The sequence below is a fragment of the Crocodylus porosus genome, unplaced genomic scaffold, assembly GCF_001723895.1.
Source record: "Crocodylus porosus isolate Cpor-Errol unplaced genomic scaffold, CroPor_comp1, whole genome shotgun sequence".
NCBI lineage: Eukaryota > Metazoa > Chordata > Crocodylia > Crocodylidae > Crocodylus > Crocodylus porosus.
The window spans coordinates 16,874,116-16,893,960 of NW_017728923.1; the positions used below are offsets into that span (position 1 = coordinate 16,874,116).

General features: G+C 43.1%; 1 protein-coding gene across 4 annotated transcripts in view; it reads right to left on the bottom strand.

The window, feature by feature from the left end:
- Positions 1 to 19,845, bottom strand: part of MKL2 (MKL1/myocardin like 2) — a 160,310-nt gene that overhangs the window by 33,855 nt on the left and 106,610 nt on the right. For all 4 annotated transcript variants that reach the window (XM_019540137.1, XM_019540134.1, XM_019540135.1 and 1 more), the window contains 2 exons: positions 6,266 to 6,397; positions 1,174 to 1,421 (listed from right to left, as the gene is read on the bottom strand). In XM_019540137.1, the coding sequence (XP_019395682.1) occupies positions 1,174 to 1,421; positions 6,266 to 6,397 (380 nt within the window). The remainder of the gene's footprint in view (positions 1 to 1,173; positions 1,422 to 6,265; positions 6,398 to 19,845) is intronic.

The window sequence follows — 19,845 nt, forward strand, 5'->3', positions numbered from 1 at the left end:
GATGCGTTTCAATACTGACAAGTGCAGGGTGCTGCACTTGGGCAGTAGAAACCAGCAGCACACTTATAGAATGGGAAACTCCCTTCCTGAGAGCACGAAGGCAGAAAGGGATCTTGGAGTTATTACTGACTCCAAGATGAACATGGGCCGACAATGCGAGGTCATGGTTGGTAGGGCTAACCGGACCTTGTTGTGCATCCACAGGTGCATCTCAAGCAGAGCCAGGGAGGTGATCCTCCCCCTCTGTGTGACGCTGGTCAGGCCACAGCTGGAGTACTGCATCCAGTTCTGTGCGCCCCATTTCAGGAGGGATGTGGACAACATTGAAAGGGTCCGGAGGAGGGCCACCCGCATGATCCGGGGACTACAGGGCAGACCCTACATTGAAAGACTGTGGGAGCTAAACCTGTTCAGCCTTCACAAGAGAAGGCTGAGGAGGAACCTGGTGACTGTCTATAAACTCACTAGGGGGGACCAGAAGGGTTTAGGGGAGACACTGCTTCCCCTAGCGCCTCTTGGCATGACAAGGAACAATGGACACAAATTATTAGAGAGTAGGTTTAGATTAGACATCCGCAAGAACTACTTCACAGTTAGGGCGGCTAGGAGCTGGAACTGACTTCCAAGGGAAGTGGTGCTGGCTCCTACCCTGGGGGCCTTTAAGAAGAGGCTTGATGCCTACCTGGGTGGACTCATTTGAGTCCAGTCTTTTCTCTCGCCCAGGCGGGGGGTCGGACTTGAAAATCTACAAGGTCCCTTCTGACCCTACTTCTATGATTCTACGTTCAATGAACTTTAGTTTAAAGTGACTCACCACCATTTTTTTCAGTGTGGGGATGCCGATACACATGACATGCAGGCGCTTTTCATTAGTGTGGCTCACTAATTAAAGTGCCTGGCACCTCATCCCGGAACACATGTAAAAATGCCTTATGTGTGCTGGTAAATGATGCAGTCAACTACAGACTAAAGAACAGGTGATACTGAGGGCACAGGCACTACTAACCTTTAAAATATGAGTGGCTCACGTGTAATGAGTTCACACTCCCCTGTATATCAAACAGACAATTTATTTCTAAAGCACAAAGTCTATAGTTTACAATAATTTTCACTATTAAGGATAAAAAAGGAAACCATTTTATTAGGGGCAAAAACTGACAAAGCCTCACATACTTGAGTGGTGCAGGCAGAATCGTCTGGTAGTTGTAGTGTTGTTGCTGTTGGCTCAAGATCTGCAGCTGCAGAAAAAGCTGCTGCTGTTGTAGCAAACGAGCATAGTTGGAGTCCATCTGTGGTTCGTTCTTCTCACCTTTCTGATCAGGTGGAATATACTGATGATACTTCAGCTTCTTTACCCTGGGCTTAGGTTCTTTACATTTCTTGCTCCGGTGTTTGTCATTGGGATTCTTGGGGTGGCTTTGCTATTTACAGACAGAAGCAGAGAAAAAAATTTGTAAGACAACAGCTATTACATAAACATCTGGTTTATGAACCAACTGTGTGAAGACACGAAGGTAAGGCATAAAGAAAACCTCTATTTTGAAAAGGAGACCGCAGGAGAAAATGCTGCCCATTGCTATAATCAACACAGCTTTATAGCTATTTTTTGTTAAAAAAAAGTTGATTTATATATTTATATATATAAAATATATTTGTGTTAGTAAGTAAGCAAACTGAATCAGTTAAATCCAAAAGACCAAAACAGACTCATCACATCCAATTTAGAACCTAAATGAAGAGTTCCAGATATATACACATCTTATTAATGCCTGCAACCTGTTTCATACACTTCCCACTAAACACTTTTTTTAAATAGCTTGTGCTGAAAACTTAGAACATTTACACACATACTATTTAGTCCCACAACGCACTGGAGATCTCCAGCTTTGGAGCAGATTTGATTAATCAAGTCTCCTTCTCACGTGAGCTGACATGCACCACATTGCGTTGCATGCAGCTGTATAAGCAGAAAAACGTGCGTCAGCGAGTAGAAAATGGTAGGCGTGCTTTTGAACTTAGCACTGGCGCACATTTTGCCATGTATACAACTCCAAGTGTAGAAGCACTGGGTGCTTTTCAAACAAATGCCCATTAACTCTTAAAAGTGATTTTTTGATGTTTTGTCAATCCTGAAGTTCATCTTCCCTATTTTTACCCACTCACTCAGTTTAGTGCAGCTCCTCTCTGACAGCTTGGGATTTGACTACCTGGAAAAATTTAGTAACACCTAAAGTTTTGGGGAATTTTACTTCAAAACCCCATTTTCAGATCACTGATGAAAATAATAAAACTGGGCTCAGATCAGATCCCTGTGGGACGCCCGTTTTGACCTCCCTCCATCTTGAGAAGTGACCATTTATCTCTTCCCTTTGATTTATATCTTTTAACCATCACTTGATCCACAGAAGAATCTTCTCTCCAGTCCCAAGCAACTCAGTTTTTCTCAGTGAGGGACTTTGTTGAAAGCTGTTTGAAAACCCAAATATGTCATGAACAAGGGGATCCAGCGGACATGTGCTTGTTAACATCCTCAAAGAACTCTAGCAGATTGGTGAGCCAGGATTTGCCTTACAAAAACCATGCTGACACTTCCCAAGCAATCATATTTGTCCATGTGACTGTTGATTTTATAGACTCTACCAACTTGCTAAGGATGGAAGTGAGACTCACTGGTATTTAGTCCCCAGGATCACATCTAAAGCCTCTTCTGAATATGGGCGTTGGCAACCTGCCAGTCCTCTGGCACAGATGCCACTTGAATTGACAGGTTATATCAGTGGTTCTCCACCGTTTTAAAAATCGGGAGACTCTTCTATTACTTTTCTGAATTTGGCAGCACCTGTTTCAGAACCACTGAAAAGCCCAAATTCCTGCAGATCTACTTCATGGGTGACAATGCCAAGCAGGCTGAACAGCGCTGCAACAATGTCATTCAAACCAACCTGCAGGTGGTGCTGCAATTGCCAGACATGCTCCACAAGGAAAACAACTATGTTCGCAGTTTCAAGTGTGCCATGGAGAAGATGACTCCAGAGTATAATGTTGCCATTCATGCAGACAACACTCCAGCTGGTGAGCATGAGTGGCACTTCAATGCACCCACAACCCGTGCAAAGCCGGGTACTTTGGCTAGTTTTATAATAAACGCATCTATATACAGGTGCAAGCTAATGTTTAAAATTACAGAACCAAAACTAGCTTTTAAAAAAACTCAACCCTTTTCCTAATCAACTGTTTATAATCAAATTCTAAATGCTATACATTCTACCACATCTCTACAAAGGCCAATTTTAAAAAAAATCTGGCCCTGCAGCATGATCCAGAAGTTGGTAAGTACTGGTCCAAAGACAGGACAGGGTCATTATAGAGAACTACTTCACATGAATAACACATATCCCATACTTACACCTGTACTCCAAGCTGAAGCAACTAGATACTATGAAGGTTACCTTAGTGCAGCCTTCTCAAAAACTGGAAGACAGAAAAATAACTAGACTGTCAATGTCCAGAATGGGTTTCTTGAACAATTTTAACTGCTATCCTCCCTAAAGAAGGCACTGACCATCTTCAATAACATACCCAATACATCTCCTTTGTCCTTCACTAATCTAAAAGGATGCAACTTTCAGTGGGTTACAGTTCTAACACTTCCAACACCTTAGTAAGCATGCTGAACAAAGCTCAACAACAGAAGACTTTCAAGACCATATTCAGCTCTGATGGAAACATCCAGTTGATTGTGAATTGAACTACTTTTCCCCAAAGTATCTAGAAATTTTCTCATAGTGGTAGGAAATAAAATCACCACTCTGAAGACAGCTTGGATCAGAGATGATCTTGGCTGAGATGAGTATTCGCTTGACTTTCTCCCTTACAAGGGCCCTTAAAAAGTGGCTGTATAATAAAACATATTCCCAAAAACATGGGGTTTTCTTAAATTAATCTCTCAGAAGGAAACTAAAAAATGCCAACCTACAGAGTAAGATATACCAAAAACTCTTTGTGAACATGCTGTATATAGAGAATGTGTGAAATGACAGTTCAGAAAAAAATCCAGTTCCTCTCAAGGGCTGTGGCAATGATTGCATGCCTTGGGAAATTTACTAGTTGCTCCCATTTCATTTAAATGTAGGAGACTAGTTTTGGAACATCTCTGTCTGCAATAGGAATAATACTGTTAAAGCAAGGTTTTATGTCTGTATTTCAAACTTGAACATCAATGAGAATGTTATCAGTGCAAGCCCATAAATCTCAGAAATAGCGTTCAACTAGAGCTTGCTTCAGCTGTACTCTTACTCGTGGTCCTGGTGCTCACGGTACAGATACCCTCTGGTTATGGAAATCTCCTCCTTAGCAAACTCTGAATCAGTCTCCAGTACAAACGGGTAACAGTTTTAGAGCACAAAATGATGAACGGAAATCCATGTTGATATACACGTACTAGTTAATCATGTGGTCTGTTAAACTTTTTGAAGGGTCTCTGAAGTTGATAAAGTTGTTTACGTGAGTGTTCTGGTTTAACTCCATTTAGCTCAGCAGATACATTTCAAATCAACATCATTATAATGGAGCAGAATTAGACCTGATACAGTACATCCCGAGTACTAGGAGTTAACTGAGAGAGAACGGCAAGGAGGGGCATGAACGAATTCTTTCTGTTCCTACCGAGCCCCTCACACAAAACCAGACTGGCTGGTTTTTGTGCTGGGAGGATGACTTTCACCAATAAAGAATACACAACACATAGGGACCTACCAAATTTGCATTTTTCCAGATTTGGCAAAATCCAGGCGATGCCCATGAAATCCATGGGGAAGAAAAAAAATCTTACGAAAAAGAAAACGTTGGCACCTTGGAGGGAGCCAGCAGTTCTCAGCGTGCTGCGACAGCCTGGTGGGGAAGGAGGAGCTGCCTGCCCAAAAGGCTGCGGGCAAGATGGCTGCTGCTCCCACCCCTCCATCAGCTGGCGGTGAGGAGTGGGGCTGCATGATGGACAGTCCTTGTAGCCAGTCAGGGGCAAGGCTACATGATAGGCAGCCCCTGCAAACCAATCAGCAGTGAGGGGCAGGGCCACCAGGGCCCCATGGCCAATCCAAGTCATTGGGGGGGGGGGGGGGCGGGGCACTGCACTTCACCTGCGGAATGGCAGCCCAGGACTGCATTCTGCCTGTGAAATCAGGGCTGGCGGGGGCAGCCCCTATGAATTAGGTAGGTCCCTAACAGCAGCATGGGAGGACTCTGGTTACTCCCTGAAGTATGTATCTTTTTATGCATTTACATTTGTATGTGAAACCAGGGCAGGGTGACACCTTAGAAACTAACTTATTCATCTCAAGCTTGTACCTTGCAGGCAGCTCCCCAACCTGTTTCTCTACCAATATCATATATGCCAACACCTGCTTATATAGCCTTTCTGCTATCCACATTGGACAGACAGACATAGCGATCCCTATGTGAAAGAATGAATGGACACCATTCTGACATCAATTCCAAAAAGACATAAAAGCCTGTGGCAGAATGCTTAATCCCCCCCGGACATCCTGTTGCCAGCCTCAAAGCAGCTGTCTTAAACAACAAAACTCTAAAAACCAACTTGGATGCAAACTGACAGAACAAGAAAATATCTACAGACCAGGCTGTGCTACATAGCATCTCAGTAGAGACTCTGAATTCTTATCCCATTACCTGGACTACCTTTTATAACCCTCATGTCACTCTTTGGGTTAACTGCTCCAACCCACTGTCATTCTCTCAGTTGTGCCCCTTTCCACTATCCTTTCTTCCTCCTTTCCCAATTCTTTGTATTTAAATTACTTTATTTATTCCTTTCTATTTAGTACCTATGCTCTCTGCAAGTCTATTCATAGCATCTGACCAAGTAGGCTGTCACCTATAAAAGCTTATTACTCTCTGAATGAGTTAATCTTTAGCATGCTACCATGCCCTGCCTTCTGCCTGACTTCAGACTAACATGGCTAACTCTACCTCTCTCTACTTTTGTACTTGAAGAGTAAAGTAATGAGTATGCACACATATGCACACTTATGGTAGGCTAATGAAACATTTTGCAAACATTGCAAAATGTGACTGATTCCAGATAGTGTGCTGTAGTTTTCAGCTGACAGCTCAGCTATTCTTCTGAGCACTTGCAGGATACAAATGTATTTTTTTAAAGCACCGTAACTAGGAATCTATGTATTCCCTGTCATTATAAACAGAGAGCAGATTTACAGCACAAACACCAAATGCCTTCACAATAGCCTACCTTTACCAATGTTGGCCCAGGCTTTGCTGAAGAGACAGTATTTGTGATCAGGGTAACAGAAGCTGTAGAGCGCTGTTCAGTGGTGAGGGGAGGTTTTAGGAATTCAAGGACTGGAGAGGTTAATGGTGGATACTGGTTATAAAAAACAGAGAAAAAAAATCAACATTAAAGTTGGCATCTAAATAGGAAAACCATGTAAAAAATGATGACCATTCCATGTATAGAATCAAGCATTTTTGGACAAGAATGGTTTACCTGCCCACAGTCAAATTAGAATTGTTCAATACTACATATAATTTGGTTACAGTTTTTTTGCTTTTCATATACCTGCAGTCTAGGGTTGTACATCTCTAGTGGTAAGGCATTATGCTGCTTAGGAGACTTGTTTCTAATCTCACTGAAGGAAAAAGCAAAATTCCAACTGATTTCTATGAAAAATGTCGTGCCTTTACGGCGTTATAAACTCAACCTACATTTTACTCCTCTTAATGTCAGCCTATTCCTTCAAGTTAATACGTTTATAACATAGCAAATAATCATTTCCTTTGTGTTGTAGACTTCCGTCTCGTTCTCCTAGCAAGCTTTATATACCACATTGTTCCAAATTTAAGTCACTCCTACATATAAGCTAAATCCATATTTCTGGGTTTACTTTTAGGAAAAACCCCTTTTGCCACCAAATATAACTTGATAATTACCAATAAACTTGTAAACCTTTGATCCTTGATTCAAGATGCACTAAAAAAAGAATTGCACTAAAAAAAAAATTCTGACTTGGTATTTTTTTCATTGCATGCACAAAAATATTACAAGTACAAGAGTCAAGCTTGTCAGGGACTCAATTATAGATCAATCCTCATAAGTTAGTGTGCGATTTTCACTGGGTTTTTTGGAGGAAAAATAGATCAATATATAATCAGAACAATATTATATCAATCCCCAAAATCTCTGTGGCAAAAATTCTCTCAGGCCCTTTTCAGTTCCCCTTGTTTGCATACAATAGGGATAAACATCTCCTTCATTGTGAAATACAGTTAATTTCACAGAAGAGATTAAAGGTAGTTTTGAGGTAGTACATCTGCCCTAATTCTCCCCAGCAATTTTGGTGGTATATGGTATTTCCTAATTAAAAATATTACCCTTTTCTTTTCTATTTTTAAAGACTCCCGGGCAACAGAAAAATATGACTATTCCGGGAAACCAGTTATTGTTACTAGATGCTAAGGGGCAGCATTCTGTTACTTCACTGGTCATTTAAGTGGCCATTTTTTAGTTGTCTACATGGATCTTTTGGCACTAATGTGTCCAAAGGAATTCTACTCCTCGATGTGTAGATGTCTACATAGGCAAACAGACTGGGCATGCTCAAGAGAACTTGGGACATATTCAAATCAATAAAATACTTCTAATTTTTTTGGAGTTAAAAAGTAACTTTAAGCATGATTTAGAACAGGGGTTGGCAACATTTTTGGCCGGAGTGCCAAAAACACCCCAACCTTGACCCATGGCTCAGTTTGGCATGCCAGGGGCAGATGGCAGGGGAGCTGCAAAGGGCCTGATCCTTGTTGCTGGTGGCGAGTGCACACGTCTCTGGGTGGATGGGTTGCGCTGCCTCAGCCCTGTCCCTGCTGTGAGCCCCGAGGTGCGTGTACAGCTGCCACTGGCTCCAGAGGCGGGGTGGGGCTCCTGACCCCGGTGCACCGGCTGCAGCCCCCTGGCTGCCTGCCACAGCCAGCCCAGGCTCTGGGCAGCCCTTACCTGCCATGGAGCCCGAGCTGCTTGCAGCATCTTCACTGCTTGCTGTAAGCAGCCCAGGCTCCGTGGCCAGTGGCAGTTGCCCAGGCTGGCTGTGACGTGCTGATAAAAATTTGTAATTCACCTTTTCTCCTACTTTAAACCTATTTGGGAACAGAGGTATAGATATATAACATAAAGGGAAATTTTCCATGTAGTCTTCCTCATGACTTAAAGCAGTCCTAACAATGCCTTCATTCCAGGCATCAGAATAAGGAAGCACCTTCTCTTGAAGTCAATACCAACCCTGTCCACTGGAATTATGTTAGAAAAAAAATTTCAAAGTACCCTTCCCCACTTTTCTCTGAAGAGTACATTAGCTTTCGTACAATGCCTACAGAGAACATAATAAAACTGCCACTAACTAAAGTTATAGAGCTTTATTAAAAGAGTTTGACAAATTTATTTTAGAGAATTAAAAAGAGAAAAAATTATGAATGTGATGTTATGCTTAATGTTTAAGTTTAAATCAACTTTTTAAATACTAAAAATAATAAGGAAAGCAGTAAGTTTATAAAAATGAAGGAAAATGGAAATGCAGCAGAGTGAGTGTAGGTGGGATGTGTGCTTATGTTAAGGATTAGCAGTCATTTAGCTCTTGCTCTGCTGTCTGTGCAAAAGAAAAGCTATGAATATTGAGTTCTGAATTCTGACATATACATTTCTGTGTTATATTGAAAACTTTACCTCAGGTATACCATAGATATACTCTGTGTAATGGAATTGAGAGAAAAAGCACTTTAGATGTATTTTTTCTTATTCACAAAGCTATTATCCCTTATCAACTTTCAGCTGAAGCAACAATCATTCCTACACACAAAGAAATGTAAAGGCTTATCACCCTTTGTGGGCTTCTCAGATTTACTGTAGGACAGAAGTGTGGGTGGTGGTAGGGGGAGTCCGTCATTTACTTGTCACGTTTTTGTGGATTGGTGTCCTTTTCTGAAGTTCTTAATGGAAATGCATAAAGATAAGTACAAAGGCGGCTTCTATTTGTAGTTTGAAAGATGTTACTTCTTCACTTTTTTATTAATATGCACCAGGTTAATAGGTATTTGAAAAACACAGGAAGTAATCATTGCATATTGCTTCAGTGAGCAAAATTCTTTATTTTCCAAAAATTAATTTAAAGTTGATAATCTAATTACACTACTAGTATCAGCACTAGACTCTGGCATGTTAAGTAAGGTCAAACATCTAATCCTTAACAGATGCAAGTACTTTAGGTGAAAGCAATTTTGGGTTATCTTTCAATCTGAGCTGAGGGTTTGCAGAGTTAGTTACACCGTTTAAGGCCTGGTAACGTGCAGGAGGAAGCCTTCAAAAAGCTCTGGCTACATTTCTTAAAGTTCAAAATATTATTTATATATTTTTCTGTTGTAATAAAATGCAAAGCTTGTCAAAGCAAAATTTGCAGGCATGTGCAGAGATATCCTACACTGTTATTCTTATATTTTAAAGGACCATGAAGATAAGCATCTATTTTATTCTGTGGAGCAGCAGTTTAGTACTTCTAGAGCTGTATGGAGAAATAGATGGAATGCAGGGTGCAATCTCTAACCAGAAGACAAAAGGCCCCATCTGAAATGCTTTTCAAATCAACTTCAAGCGCTCTGTTGTTTTGTTGTTGCTATCGTGACTCTCTCTAAGGCTTACTGCTTTAATGGCTTTTGGCATGTATTGCTTTGGATATTTTTATTTAACTATCCATAAGAAACCTAACTCTTTACTTAGTGATCTCATTTCATGTAGTTTGTTGTTATTTCATTCAATGCATAATTCTATTTTCTGCACATGGAGCCTAATTTGCGTCTCAGTTTGAACTTCAGGAAGAAGTGTGCTGTGAATGATGAACACTCCCAGGATATACTTTTCTTTAACTTGAACTCTGCAATAAAATATAAAAATATATTTTACTGTGGTGAAGGGAGGTGGTCTGGGGGTTGCCTAAGAATAAATAAGTCTAACTCTCACTGTGTTGAAAAGCAAATTGACTCCAAAAGTGCCTTGACCACATCAAAAGTCAACTTACAATTTAAATACAGAAATAAAACAAATAAACATGAGATATACATGTACCCATTTAAAGGAAATCTGAACAAACAAAATGGGAAAATATTCCAAAATGCTTGGACCTGTGTTTTGGCCTTTGTATAATCTAGGACAGTGATTGGATTATATTAGATTATTAATTTAATATAATCCTAGATTATTAATCTAGGACAGTGATTAAGGAATTTGCCTCAAGCATACAGAATCTGCATATGGTCCCTCTGAAAATCCAACAGGATATTTACAGCTCACCACTGCTACCCTAAAGGAAGATTGAAGATTTGAATTCATACCCACAACGCACTAGCCTTGCAATCTTTTCAGAAGCAGGAGAATACATGTTATTTTAGGAGAGGTAGAGAAGTTATCCATAAACTGGTTTAAGTGATCAGAAACTGTTTTAAACTTGTAACAGAAAAGAAGTTAAGTGTACATAAACCAGTTTCAAAATGGCTGAAACAGGTTTTAAGATAAACCCGGTTGCACATAGTATCAGACTACAGTGATTTAGGTCAAACCAGCGATTTAACTTGAACCTTCCTGGTTCAAGTTAAATCACAGTCCCCTGGAGTCCCAGCATACTTTGCAGCCCTGGGCTGGGTTGAGCTGTGCTGTCTGCTCCAGAGAACAGGGTTGGTCCTGCCCCTCTGCTCCCTAGCCAGACCAGTGAGGGCAGGCTGACAAGGGGGAGGGGGTGGGAAACCCAGCAGGGTCTGCTTGGGGGGAGGGGAAAGTCCCTACCAGACTTTTTGCCGCTGGAGCAGAGGGCATAACTAGGCAGGCTCAGGCAAAGCGGAGGGAAGGGACTTTAAATCCCCTCTCCCACCGGTACAGGACCCAGGCTGGGGTCTGCTTGGCAGGGGCTGGCAGGAGACCAGCAGACTCTACCCCCTCCCACCCCTTATCAACTGCATGTGTCCACCTGAGGCACGCATGCAGTTGATAAGGGGAGGAGGGGGGATCATAATTCCCCTCAGCTCCCCCAGGCCATGGGGGAGGGGGGAAGAGGCTGGGGAACCAGGGCTGGAGGGACTAGTCCCCTGCCACCTGTGAGCACAGGGCCAAGCCCTGCAGGACCACACAGAGGTGGGAGGTGTTGGCAAAGACCTGGCACAATCATCACATGTATGTGCCGGAGATGTAGTTAAAAGAACGAACAGGAGAGAGTCAGAGACTGCTTGGGCTGGTATGCCCAAAGAAACCAGACAACTACATTTATATTATAAAGCAGAACCTGTAAAAGGTGGGAGACTGGAATACCCAAGACGAGACAAAAGACACTGAATGCATGAGAGTCCTGCCACAGGTGACAAGCATACTAATGTCAAGGCACCCAAGTGGGAGAAGGGGGTGCAAGTGCGCCTATAAAAACCCAACTAGAGATGAGGCCTGTGGGATCTCCACTCCAACAACTAAGATCCCCTGCCAATTCCCCAAGAAAGACTTTCTGAATACCTGGCTGTAAGGAGACACTCTGCCCTCAGGATTGCATAAGACTTATACAAGGCTCTCTCTCGTCTTTGTGGTTTATTACATTCCATTTTAGGTTGTGCGTGCTCTCACGGTGTTTTAGGGCTGTATGTTGGCTTAGGAGAAGAATTCTGGTTGTTCTTTGTCATGTGTTGGAGGTGGCACATTGCTGTGTTCAATACATGCTCACTTCAGAGAAAGGACTATTCTTGTTCAAGCTTTTATGAATTCATTGCCACTACTTTTTTCCCCACCCACCCACTCCTAGAGCCTGGCAGGGGTTGCCCTTCCCCCACCCTCGAGCGGAGAGCAGGGGCAGTGTGGGGCAGAACCCTGACAGGCACTGCCCCCACCGCCCTGGCAGACCCAGGCTGGAGTCCTGTCAGATTCAGGGAGGGGCTTTAAACCCCCATCCCTCCAGTGTGTTAGCCCTGGGCTGGGGCTTGGCCATGCCCCCTCCACTCTGGCAGAGAAGGGGGGAAAAGTCTTGGACCTTCAGCCCCTTCCCTTTGACAGTGGCTGGCAGGCATGCTCTAGCACAGTGATTCTCAACCTTTCCCACTGGGACCCATTAGCATAACTATCACCTTGCCATGACCCACACCCTCCTGGTCCCCAACCAAGAGCATCTTCCTCTCTCTCCCCACTTCCCCTCCAGCTGCTGCATCCAGTCCCCTCTCTCCCTCTCCCACTGCTTTAGTTGCCCTGCTGTGTGCTCACCATGGCTCCCTCCCCCACTGTGTGCCACCTCCGTGCAGACTTGCAGCATCTCCCTCAGACCTCCCTGCAACCTTTAAAATCTTCTTGCAACCCACTTGTGTGTTGTGACTCACGGGTTGAGAAAAGCTGCTCTAGCGCTCTCCTGGCTTCTGACCCAAGCCACTGCAGGCATGTGGCGGCATTTCCTGAATCAAAAGTGAACGTCTGAGACAGAACACAAGCAACTAGAGCAAAAAACAAAGGATGTAGGGAGGGAGGCAGTGATTTAATTATCTTATTATGACTCATCATTTTTAGATGATGAGTGTTTCCTGCTGGCAGTTCTTTCAAACCTTTTTATGTTTTTTTTGGATTAACAGTTTTAGAAATACCAAAAAGTCTAAAATAAGCCAAAAATTGATAGAGCTTTTATTTAGGGAGAATTGTATCCATTTTATGGCGTTTCAGTGAGTAATCCATTAAAAAATTTTAAATGAATTTGAGAATCACATAAGAGGTAACAGAAGCACTCAAAAATATGCTTGTTTTCTTCTACCTGTAGTTATGCTTTAAAATAAATATATTAGCCTTTTCAGTATATAAGGCTAAGCACAGACAGTCAAAACCTTGAGGCTGAATCGATTAACTGTTTAGCAGTTAAACCCATTAAACTAACATGAAACTATCAGCAGCACTGGTAAACTCCTTGGGGCAGGGAGTGCATCTACATATCTGTTTTTACTTCGCTTAAACATAATGAGATTTGGATCCTTAGCATGTCAAAAAATCCCAACAGTAACATGAAATAAAGCTTCACGTTTCAAATTGCAGAATAGTCAGGCAGGGCTTGAACCAACAGTAAAAGGACCATTATCATTTAATCCTGAAATGTAACCTCAGGGCAGGAAGGGAGCAGTATAAAGTCAAAACAATAAACAATTCTTAACACAGTTAAAAAAGCCATATTTCTGCACTGTATTTTTTTTTTTTTTTTTTTTTTAACTATACAGGATTAACTCTTTTAAATTGAGGAATCCTTAAACCGAGTATGGTACTAGACTGCAGACCTCTTCTGCAGCTTTGCATATCAGAGCCACTGTGATACACAGCAAAGTCGTTCCACAAAATGTCAGAATGTTATATGTATGCAAGAAGGGCATTATAAAATATTCCAAAACAAATGCTTGCAATTTGGGGCAACACCCTGTAAAATATAACTGTCACACAGAACTGGGATTTACCAGTGCTGCTGATAGTTTCATGTTAGTTTCATGGGCTTAACTGCTCAATGCTTCAGTGGATGGAAAACTGGCTGTATGGTAGGACCCAGCGAGTTCTTGTTAACGGATCTGTGTCATCTTGGTGAGAAGTGGCCAGTTGTATCCCTCAGGGGTCTGTGCTTGGACTGGTGCTTTTCAACATCTTTATCAATGATTTGGATGTGAGGGTGAAAAGCTCGCTGGCCAAGTTTGTGGATGACACCAAGTTATGGGGGAGTGTGGCCATGCCAGAAGATAGGCTACAGATACAGGTGGACCTGGACAGGCTGGAGAATTGGGTGGACCGAAACCAGATGAAGTTCAACACTCAAAGTGTAAGGTGGTCCATCCTGGGGCAAACAATCCCCAACATACCTACAGGCTCAGTGGTAACAATCTGACTTGCATCATGGCTAAAAAGGACCTGGGGTAGTGATTGACCATTGCATGAACATGAGCTGGCAGTGTGATGCTGTGGCCAGCATGGCAAACAACATGCTGGCATGCATTAACCACTGCATCTCATGAAAGACTAAGGAAGTGCTACTCCCACTGCACTGCTGAGACCACAGCTGGAGTACTTTGTCCAGTTCTGGGCGCTGCTCTTCAACAAGGATGTGGAAAAACTTGAAAGGGTCCAGAGAAGAGCCACCCATATGACCAGGGACTTGCAAGACAAGCCATAAAAGAAGCTGAGGGACTTGGGCCTCTTCAGCCTATAGAAGAGAAGGCTGAGAGGGGACTTGGTAACAGCTTACCACTACATCAGGGGAGTACATCAAGAACTTGGTGGACAGCTGTTCACCAGGGCACCCCTGGGAAAGACCAGGAGCAATGGATACAAACGCCTGGAAGGCTGCTATGGCTCAATTCCAGGAAGAACTCCTTCAGCCAGGGTGACCAGACTGTGGAATAAACTCCCTCCAGTGCCAGTGCAGTCACCTACCCTGGAAATCTTCAAAAGGAGATTGGACAGTCACTTGACCCCAGCCGTCATTTCCAGCCTAGTGCAGGGGGACTGGACCCAGTGATCTACAAAGTCCCTTCCAGCCCCTAACAATCTATGAATGTTAAGTCGGAATCAAGATTTTTTCCTTAATAAAATATTGTTTATCAAATGACAAATCTGAACATGGGATTTCTAATGTAAAGTACATATTGTGATTTATGATTTCTATATAAAAGCAAACCGATAATTTTCCATAAGGAACTAGCTCTCATAATATAAAGTATTTATGGATGGAATATTGTTTCCCTTTGGGTATCTAAATGGCAGCTTTTCAGCTGTGCAAATGCCAAAAATGCTACTTATACACAGGTGGCAATTCTACTTTTCCTGCAGTGTAGATGCATAATTAGTTCTCAACCTTTGGGCATACTGAACTGACCATACTGAATATGTTCAGAAGGCCATGCCTGGGCTGGGAGCACACGTATATCACTCAGTCACTGGAGATGCGTATTTGACTCCAAATTTGGAAACCAGAGGTGGCAAAACCCCATAACTACAATGCACCCATTTTAGCCCCAGTTATGGCAACAGTGTAACTATCAGGGTCTGTTCCCTGGATAGTAGGAGCCAGAGCAAGGGTCAGCTGCAGTTCTTGTACCCACCCCTCATTAAGCTACTGGGTTAAGGAACACACTCTGGGGGGAAAGAAACTGGGGAAGACAGGTTCTAGGACCCTGCTGCTCAGAGAGTGTTTGAAAACGCATTTCTCTGATTTCCCAGCAGTGTCTAGCTACCATATCACAGAGCCCCTCTCTTGCACTCTTTTTGAAGCTGGCCACTGAGGCAGCCAGGAGCATGAGAGCAAGCCAAAAGATGTGTGACTCAGTGAGATGGCTGGTAGCCTAAAGCCTTGCTCCTTGTGGGGCAGAAGTTTCCTCACTGCACTACCTCGATCCATCCATATTTTCCAATGACTATTAATGCAAGTGGCCCAGCCATATGTGGCTGCATATGTACCTGGCCAGTGTGTATTCCTATCATGCATGCTCATGCAAGATCATTACCATCCATTCCAGACCACACAGCTAAAACATATGAAGGAAAATTTTTTTCAAAGCTCAAACTATTTTCGCAGTTGACTTGAAAAGAAAATCAAGTACCGTTACAGCCTGTAACAGGCCCCCCTTTAGACCCCATTACAAGGAAAAAGGGGTAAGTCCCATTTAAGAGGGATAAAATAGACTGGGAGGCCAGGTTCATAGGGGGATACAAAGAAACGGCCTCAGCAGCATGGGACAGAAGCACTCCACCACTAAGACAGAGAATAAACACAAGCAAGTTATCAGGATGGCTTATATATACTAAAGAAAGTTGCAGAGGAAGCTTTAAGAGCCCTTGCACCAGGAGACTGAGAGGTGCTACACTGAGCCAGGGGGCATCTCCCCCCAGAGTCCTGCCCACTGATAGAACATCAAGGTGTGGCAAATGAAGTGCAGAAGCTGGGAGTGAGAAGAGGGCCTGCTTGGCATGGGGGCCATGAGGCTGGTACTGTACCTGGAGAAGGGAGCAGTGGTTATAAACTCATTTTGAACATTTAAACTTGTTTGACTTTTATTGGCCAGAAGTCAGAGTTCATAGGACCAGGAAATTAAAAAAAAAAATGCTTTTATCTAGATGTTAATATGGTTGGAGTTGTAACATTACCTAGTTCATCCAAAGGACAAATAATTAACGGGTAGCATAATGCTTAATTTTTTCAAGTCCGCACACTTTTCAATAGTAAAAGAATGACTTCTTTTTGGAGAAAAAAATTCAACTACATTATGCTTCAAGGTGTCTGCTCTGTATGACACTTTCAGAACATCTGAAAATCCATAAATAAGATCAGGGATTTTCAACCTTTTTTTAACAAGTGTACCCCATCTGTCTCGAAGTTTCAGCTCATGTAGCCCTTTATATTGTTTTCTTGTTTTTAAGAGGTGGGGGGAAGACTGAGGGCCCCACAGTGAGGGAGGGAGTGGGGCTAGGGTAGGGGCAGGTGCTGCACAGCTGGGACAGGGTGCAGGACGGATCTGCGAGTGGCTTGTCTGGGGGGGTGCAGGGAGGGGGTGGGGAACTGCTGCTATGCACACCGCAGGAGGGCATGGGAGAGCATGTGTCCCTGGATCTGCGTGTGGGGCAAAGGCGGGCTGCTGCAGGGGAAATGGGGGGCAGATCCAGGCCTCAGCAGAGGGGGAGGGAGCGGGGCTAGGGGCAGGAGCTGCCCAGCTAGGGGGAGCATGGGACTGAGCCGCATGGGGGGCGGGGAATAGCTCCCACTGCTATGTGCACCCTCAAGAGGGCATGGGGGGTGTGTGCCCCCAGATCTGCACATGGGGCATGGGTGGGCTGCCACTGGGCTGTGGTTGGGGTGGTACCAGGCTCTTCCCAGCAGACCGAGGCCACACTTGGGGTGGGAGAGGCTAGACTGGGGCTGTGCTTGAGGCAAGCGGCGATGGTGCTGAGAAGGAAGGCTGAGGGAGTCTGGTGGATTCTGGAGTGGCTGCAGCCCACCCTGTAGCCCCATTCCTACAGGCCCCCATGGTGAGGGAGGCAGTGGGGCTGCGGCAGGCACTGCACAGCTGCAGCAGAGCACAGGACAGAGCCGTGAGCAGTTCGTCTGGGGGTGGTGGCTTCCACTGCTGCATGCACCCCAGGAGGGCATGGGGGGGCATGTGCCCCTGGATCTGTGCGTGGGATGGGGTTGGCTGGGGCTGCACCAGGCTCCATCTGGTGGGGTCTGGGCCAGGCTGCACTATGGCAGTGCACGTGCGTACCTCCAACAAGCCTTTTAAGTACCCCTAGGAGTACACACATCCCCAGTTGACAACCGCTGAATTAGACCAGAAGCTTAAATCCCCCCTCTCATTTACAACCAAGTTACTTTTTTGTCCTAAAGAGATAAGCTAACAGGACTAACAAACAAAATCAGATATCTTCATGTGTAGTTTTAAGCTACTAAGTTGTTCCTGCATTTTGTGGAGATAGTACCATCACAAATTTAAAAAAGCACCACCAATTCAGCTGTCCTATTATAGAGGATGTCAGCATTTCATCTGTTGTTATTGATTTCTTTAGTTTTAGGCCACTTTACTTTAACACATTTGAGCACATAAGGCAAGGAACCACCCCCGCCCCACAAAATCTATCTTGGATAACACTCTCTAGGGTTGTTTTGTTCCTTAATAAGCTGTTTTAAACTCTCTCTGTATGTGAAAAACTTCATTATTTCTTGTATCTTTTTGGGATAGAAAGGGCCAGGTACTCAGCTGAAGGAAAGTGTCATAGCTCCACAGATTTGCAAGAGTTCAGGATCTGGCACAAGATGAAAGAAAGGTACTAAAAAAGTATGTAAGTGCCAGTAGCAACCAACAATATTATAACTGAAGCATCTGTCTAGGAAGACAGGAGACATTTTGTTATTTCTGGCAAGAACATAGGTTGACATCTTGGCTCTACTGAAATCAGTGGGAGTTTTGCCATTGACTTCAGCAGACTCAGAATTTCATCCTTGCAAAAATGTAACAAGTCAACTGGGTTGCACACAATGAATCATGATGGGAGGGGTGGGGCGGCGGTTATCAAAAATATAGCGTGCAGGCCAGAACCAGCCTGTGGAGCAGGGAATTCAGCCTAGAGGTTTTTCTTGTGCTGGTGTCAACAGCAAAGGAGTTAATGCAGCCACTGCTTAGCTTCTGTCACCACAGCTGCCGGAGCCACTGTTTCAGTATGGCAGCTCAAGCAGCAGTAGCAATGGGGGCTAACTCTCTGGCTACTCTGGCAGCACAGTGAGAAGACTTGCAGGCCAGATCTGGAGATGGGTCATTTGGCCCACAGGCCAAATAAGTTTGACACTACTGAAGTAAACAAACATCTCAACATGCCCTTAAGAATTTAACAGTTTCAGATGAGATGAAAGTAATGAACCTGAAAAAGTGTAATTCTTTATTACTGCTTGGTCCCCCAAAGTTTGCAAGCAGCATGAAAGACTGTTCCCTTTCAAAACTATGCATTTTTGTTTCTGATTTTAAGTGTTCGTCTCCCCTCCAGTTAGCTAAATCAATGTCATCTCATAAGTAAAAGGGAAATGAAAAATATTTCTTTGCTACCTTTTTGTAAGTTAAATTAAGCAAAATAATATATGAGAAGTTTTCCTGTTTCTTGCTTTTGTAAAGCAGTCCGTCTAATTAAACAGTACAAATTCTAACTGGATACATTTAGTGGGAAAAAGGGATAGAATTATTACAAATGTTCCCTGTGTTCAAGCTGACCAGACAAGATTATCATAATACATTGTAGATTAGTACATGATGACTCAAAGACTTTGGTGTGTTTTACCAGCAAAGAATGTCTTTAAGAAGTGATCTGTTCAGTCTCTCTGCTGAATGTTGTCCCTCATTACTTTAAAAGCACATCCTGAATACTGATCCATGCTGACAATGGAGGAAGTTCCTCACATATATTTTGATCCAGGCATGGGCTTTCATGCTAATAGAAATACGAGAAAAGTATGTAAGGTACAGGACTTCCCTCTATTTTTCCCTTCCCTTTTTAAATAGAACAATGTGTAATTTTGTTTTCATGAGATTGTGACTACTGATTTAGAATCCTAAGCATCTGTAAGCAAGAGAGGGAGGTAGGGTGATGCTATAGAAAATTACTGACTTAATTTAAGAGTTCAGAAAATAAAGGGAAAACTAAAACATCTCTACATACAAAGGTATATGAAAGAAGATACCATAATTAAAAATGGCTCAAGTATGCTAGCATACAGTTCATATTTATTCCATCAACTTCTCGACAATGTTTACACACAGAACAACCATGAAATCTCACTAGCTCATTTCTAAGTAATCCAAATTTGCTGCTTAAATTTTATTACCTGAAGTCACATGCCTGCTTAATGTGATGAATGAAATAGTGCACTTGGTGATCAGAGAGAGGTAAAACTGTTTTTTGGATTCAGATATAGCATAGATAAGCCCACATAAAAGATGGTGACCAGTAAGAAAGGTAGAACAGAAGAGTTAAGAAAAAAGTAAGTAAATATTAATGAAAAATTAGAGGAAATTAAGTTGGGCGAGAACACCGCTAGTGCCATTTACTTCCTTCTTCCTCCACTCAACAGTATTTTTCAGATATGTTAATAACATTAGTACATGCTCTTATTGAATGCCAAACCATATTCAACAGTGCCTGTTTTCCCTGAAAGGAATCCTATGAAAACGCAATCAAATGTCCTTTTTCAACAGTGCTTGGGCCTTGCACAATGCACAATACAGAAATGCAATACAGGATTATGACTTGGTTCTGAC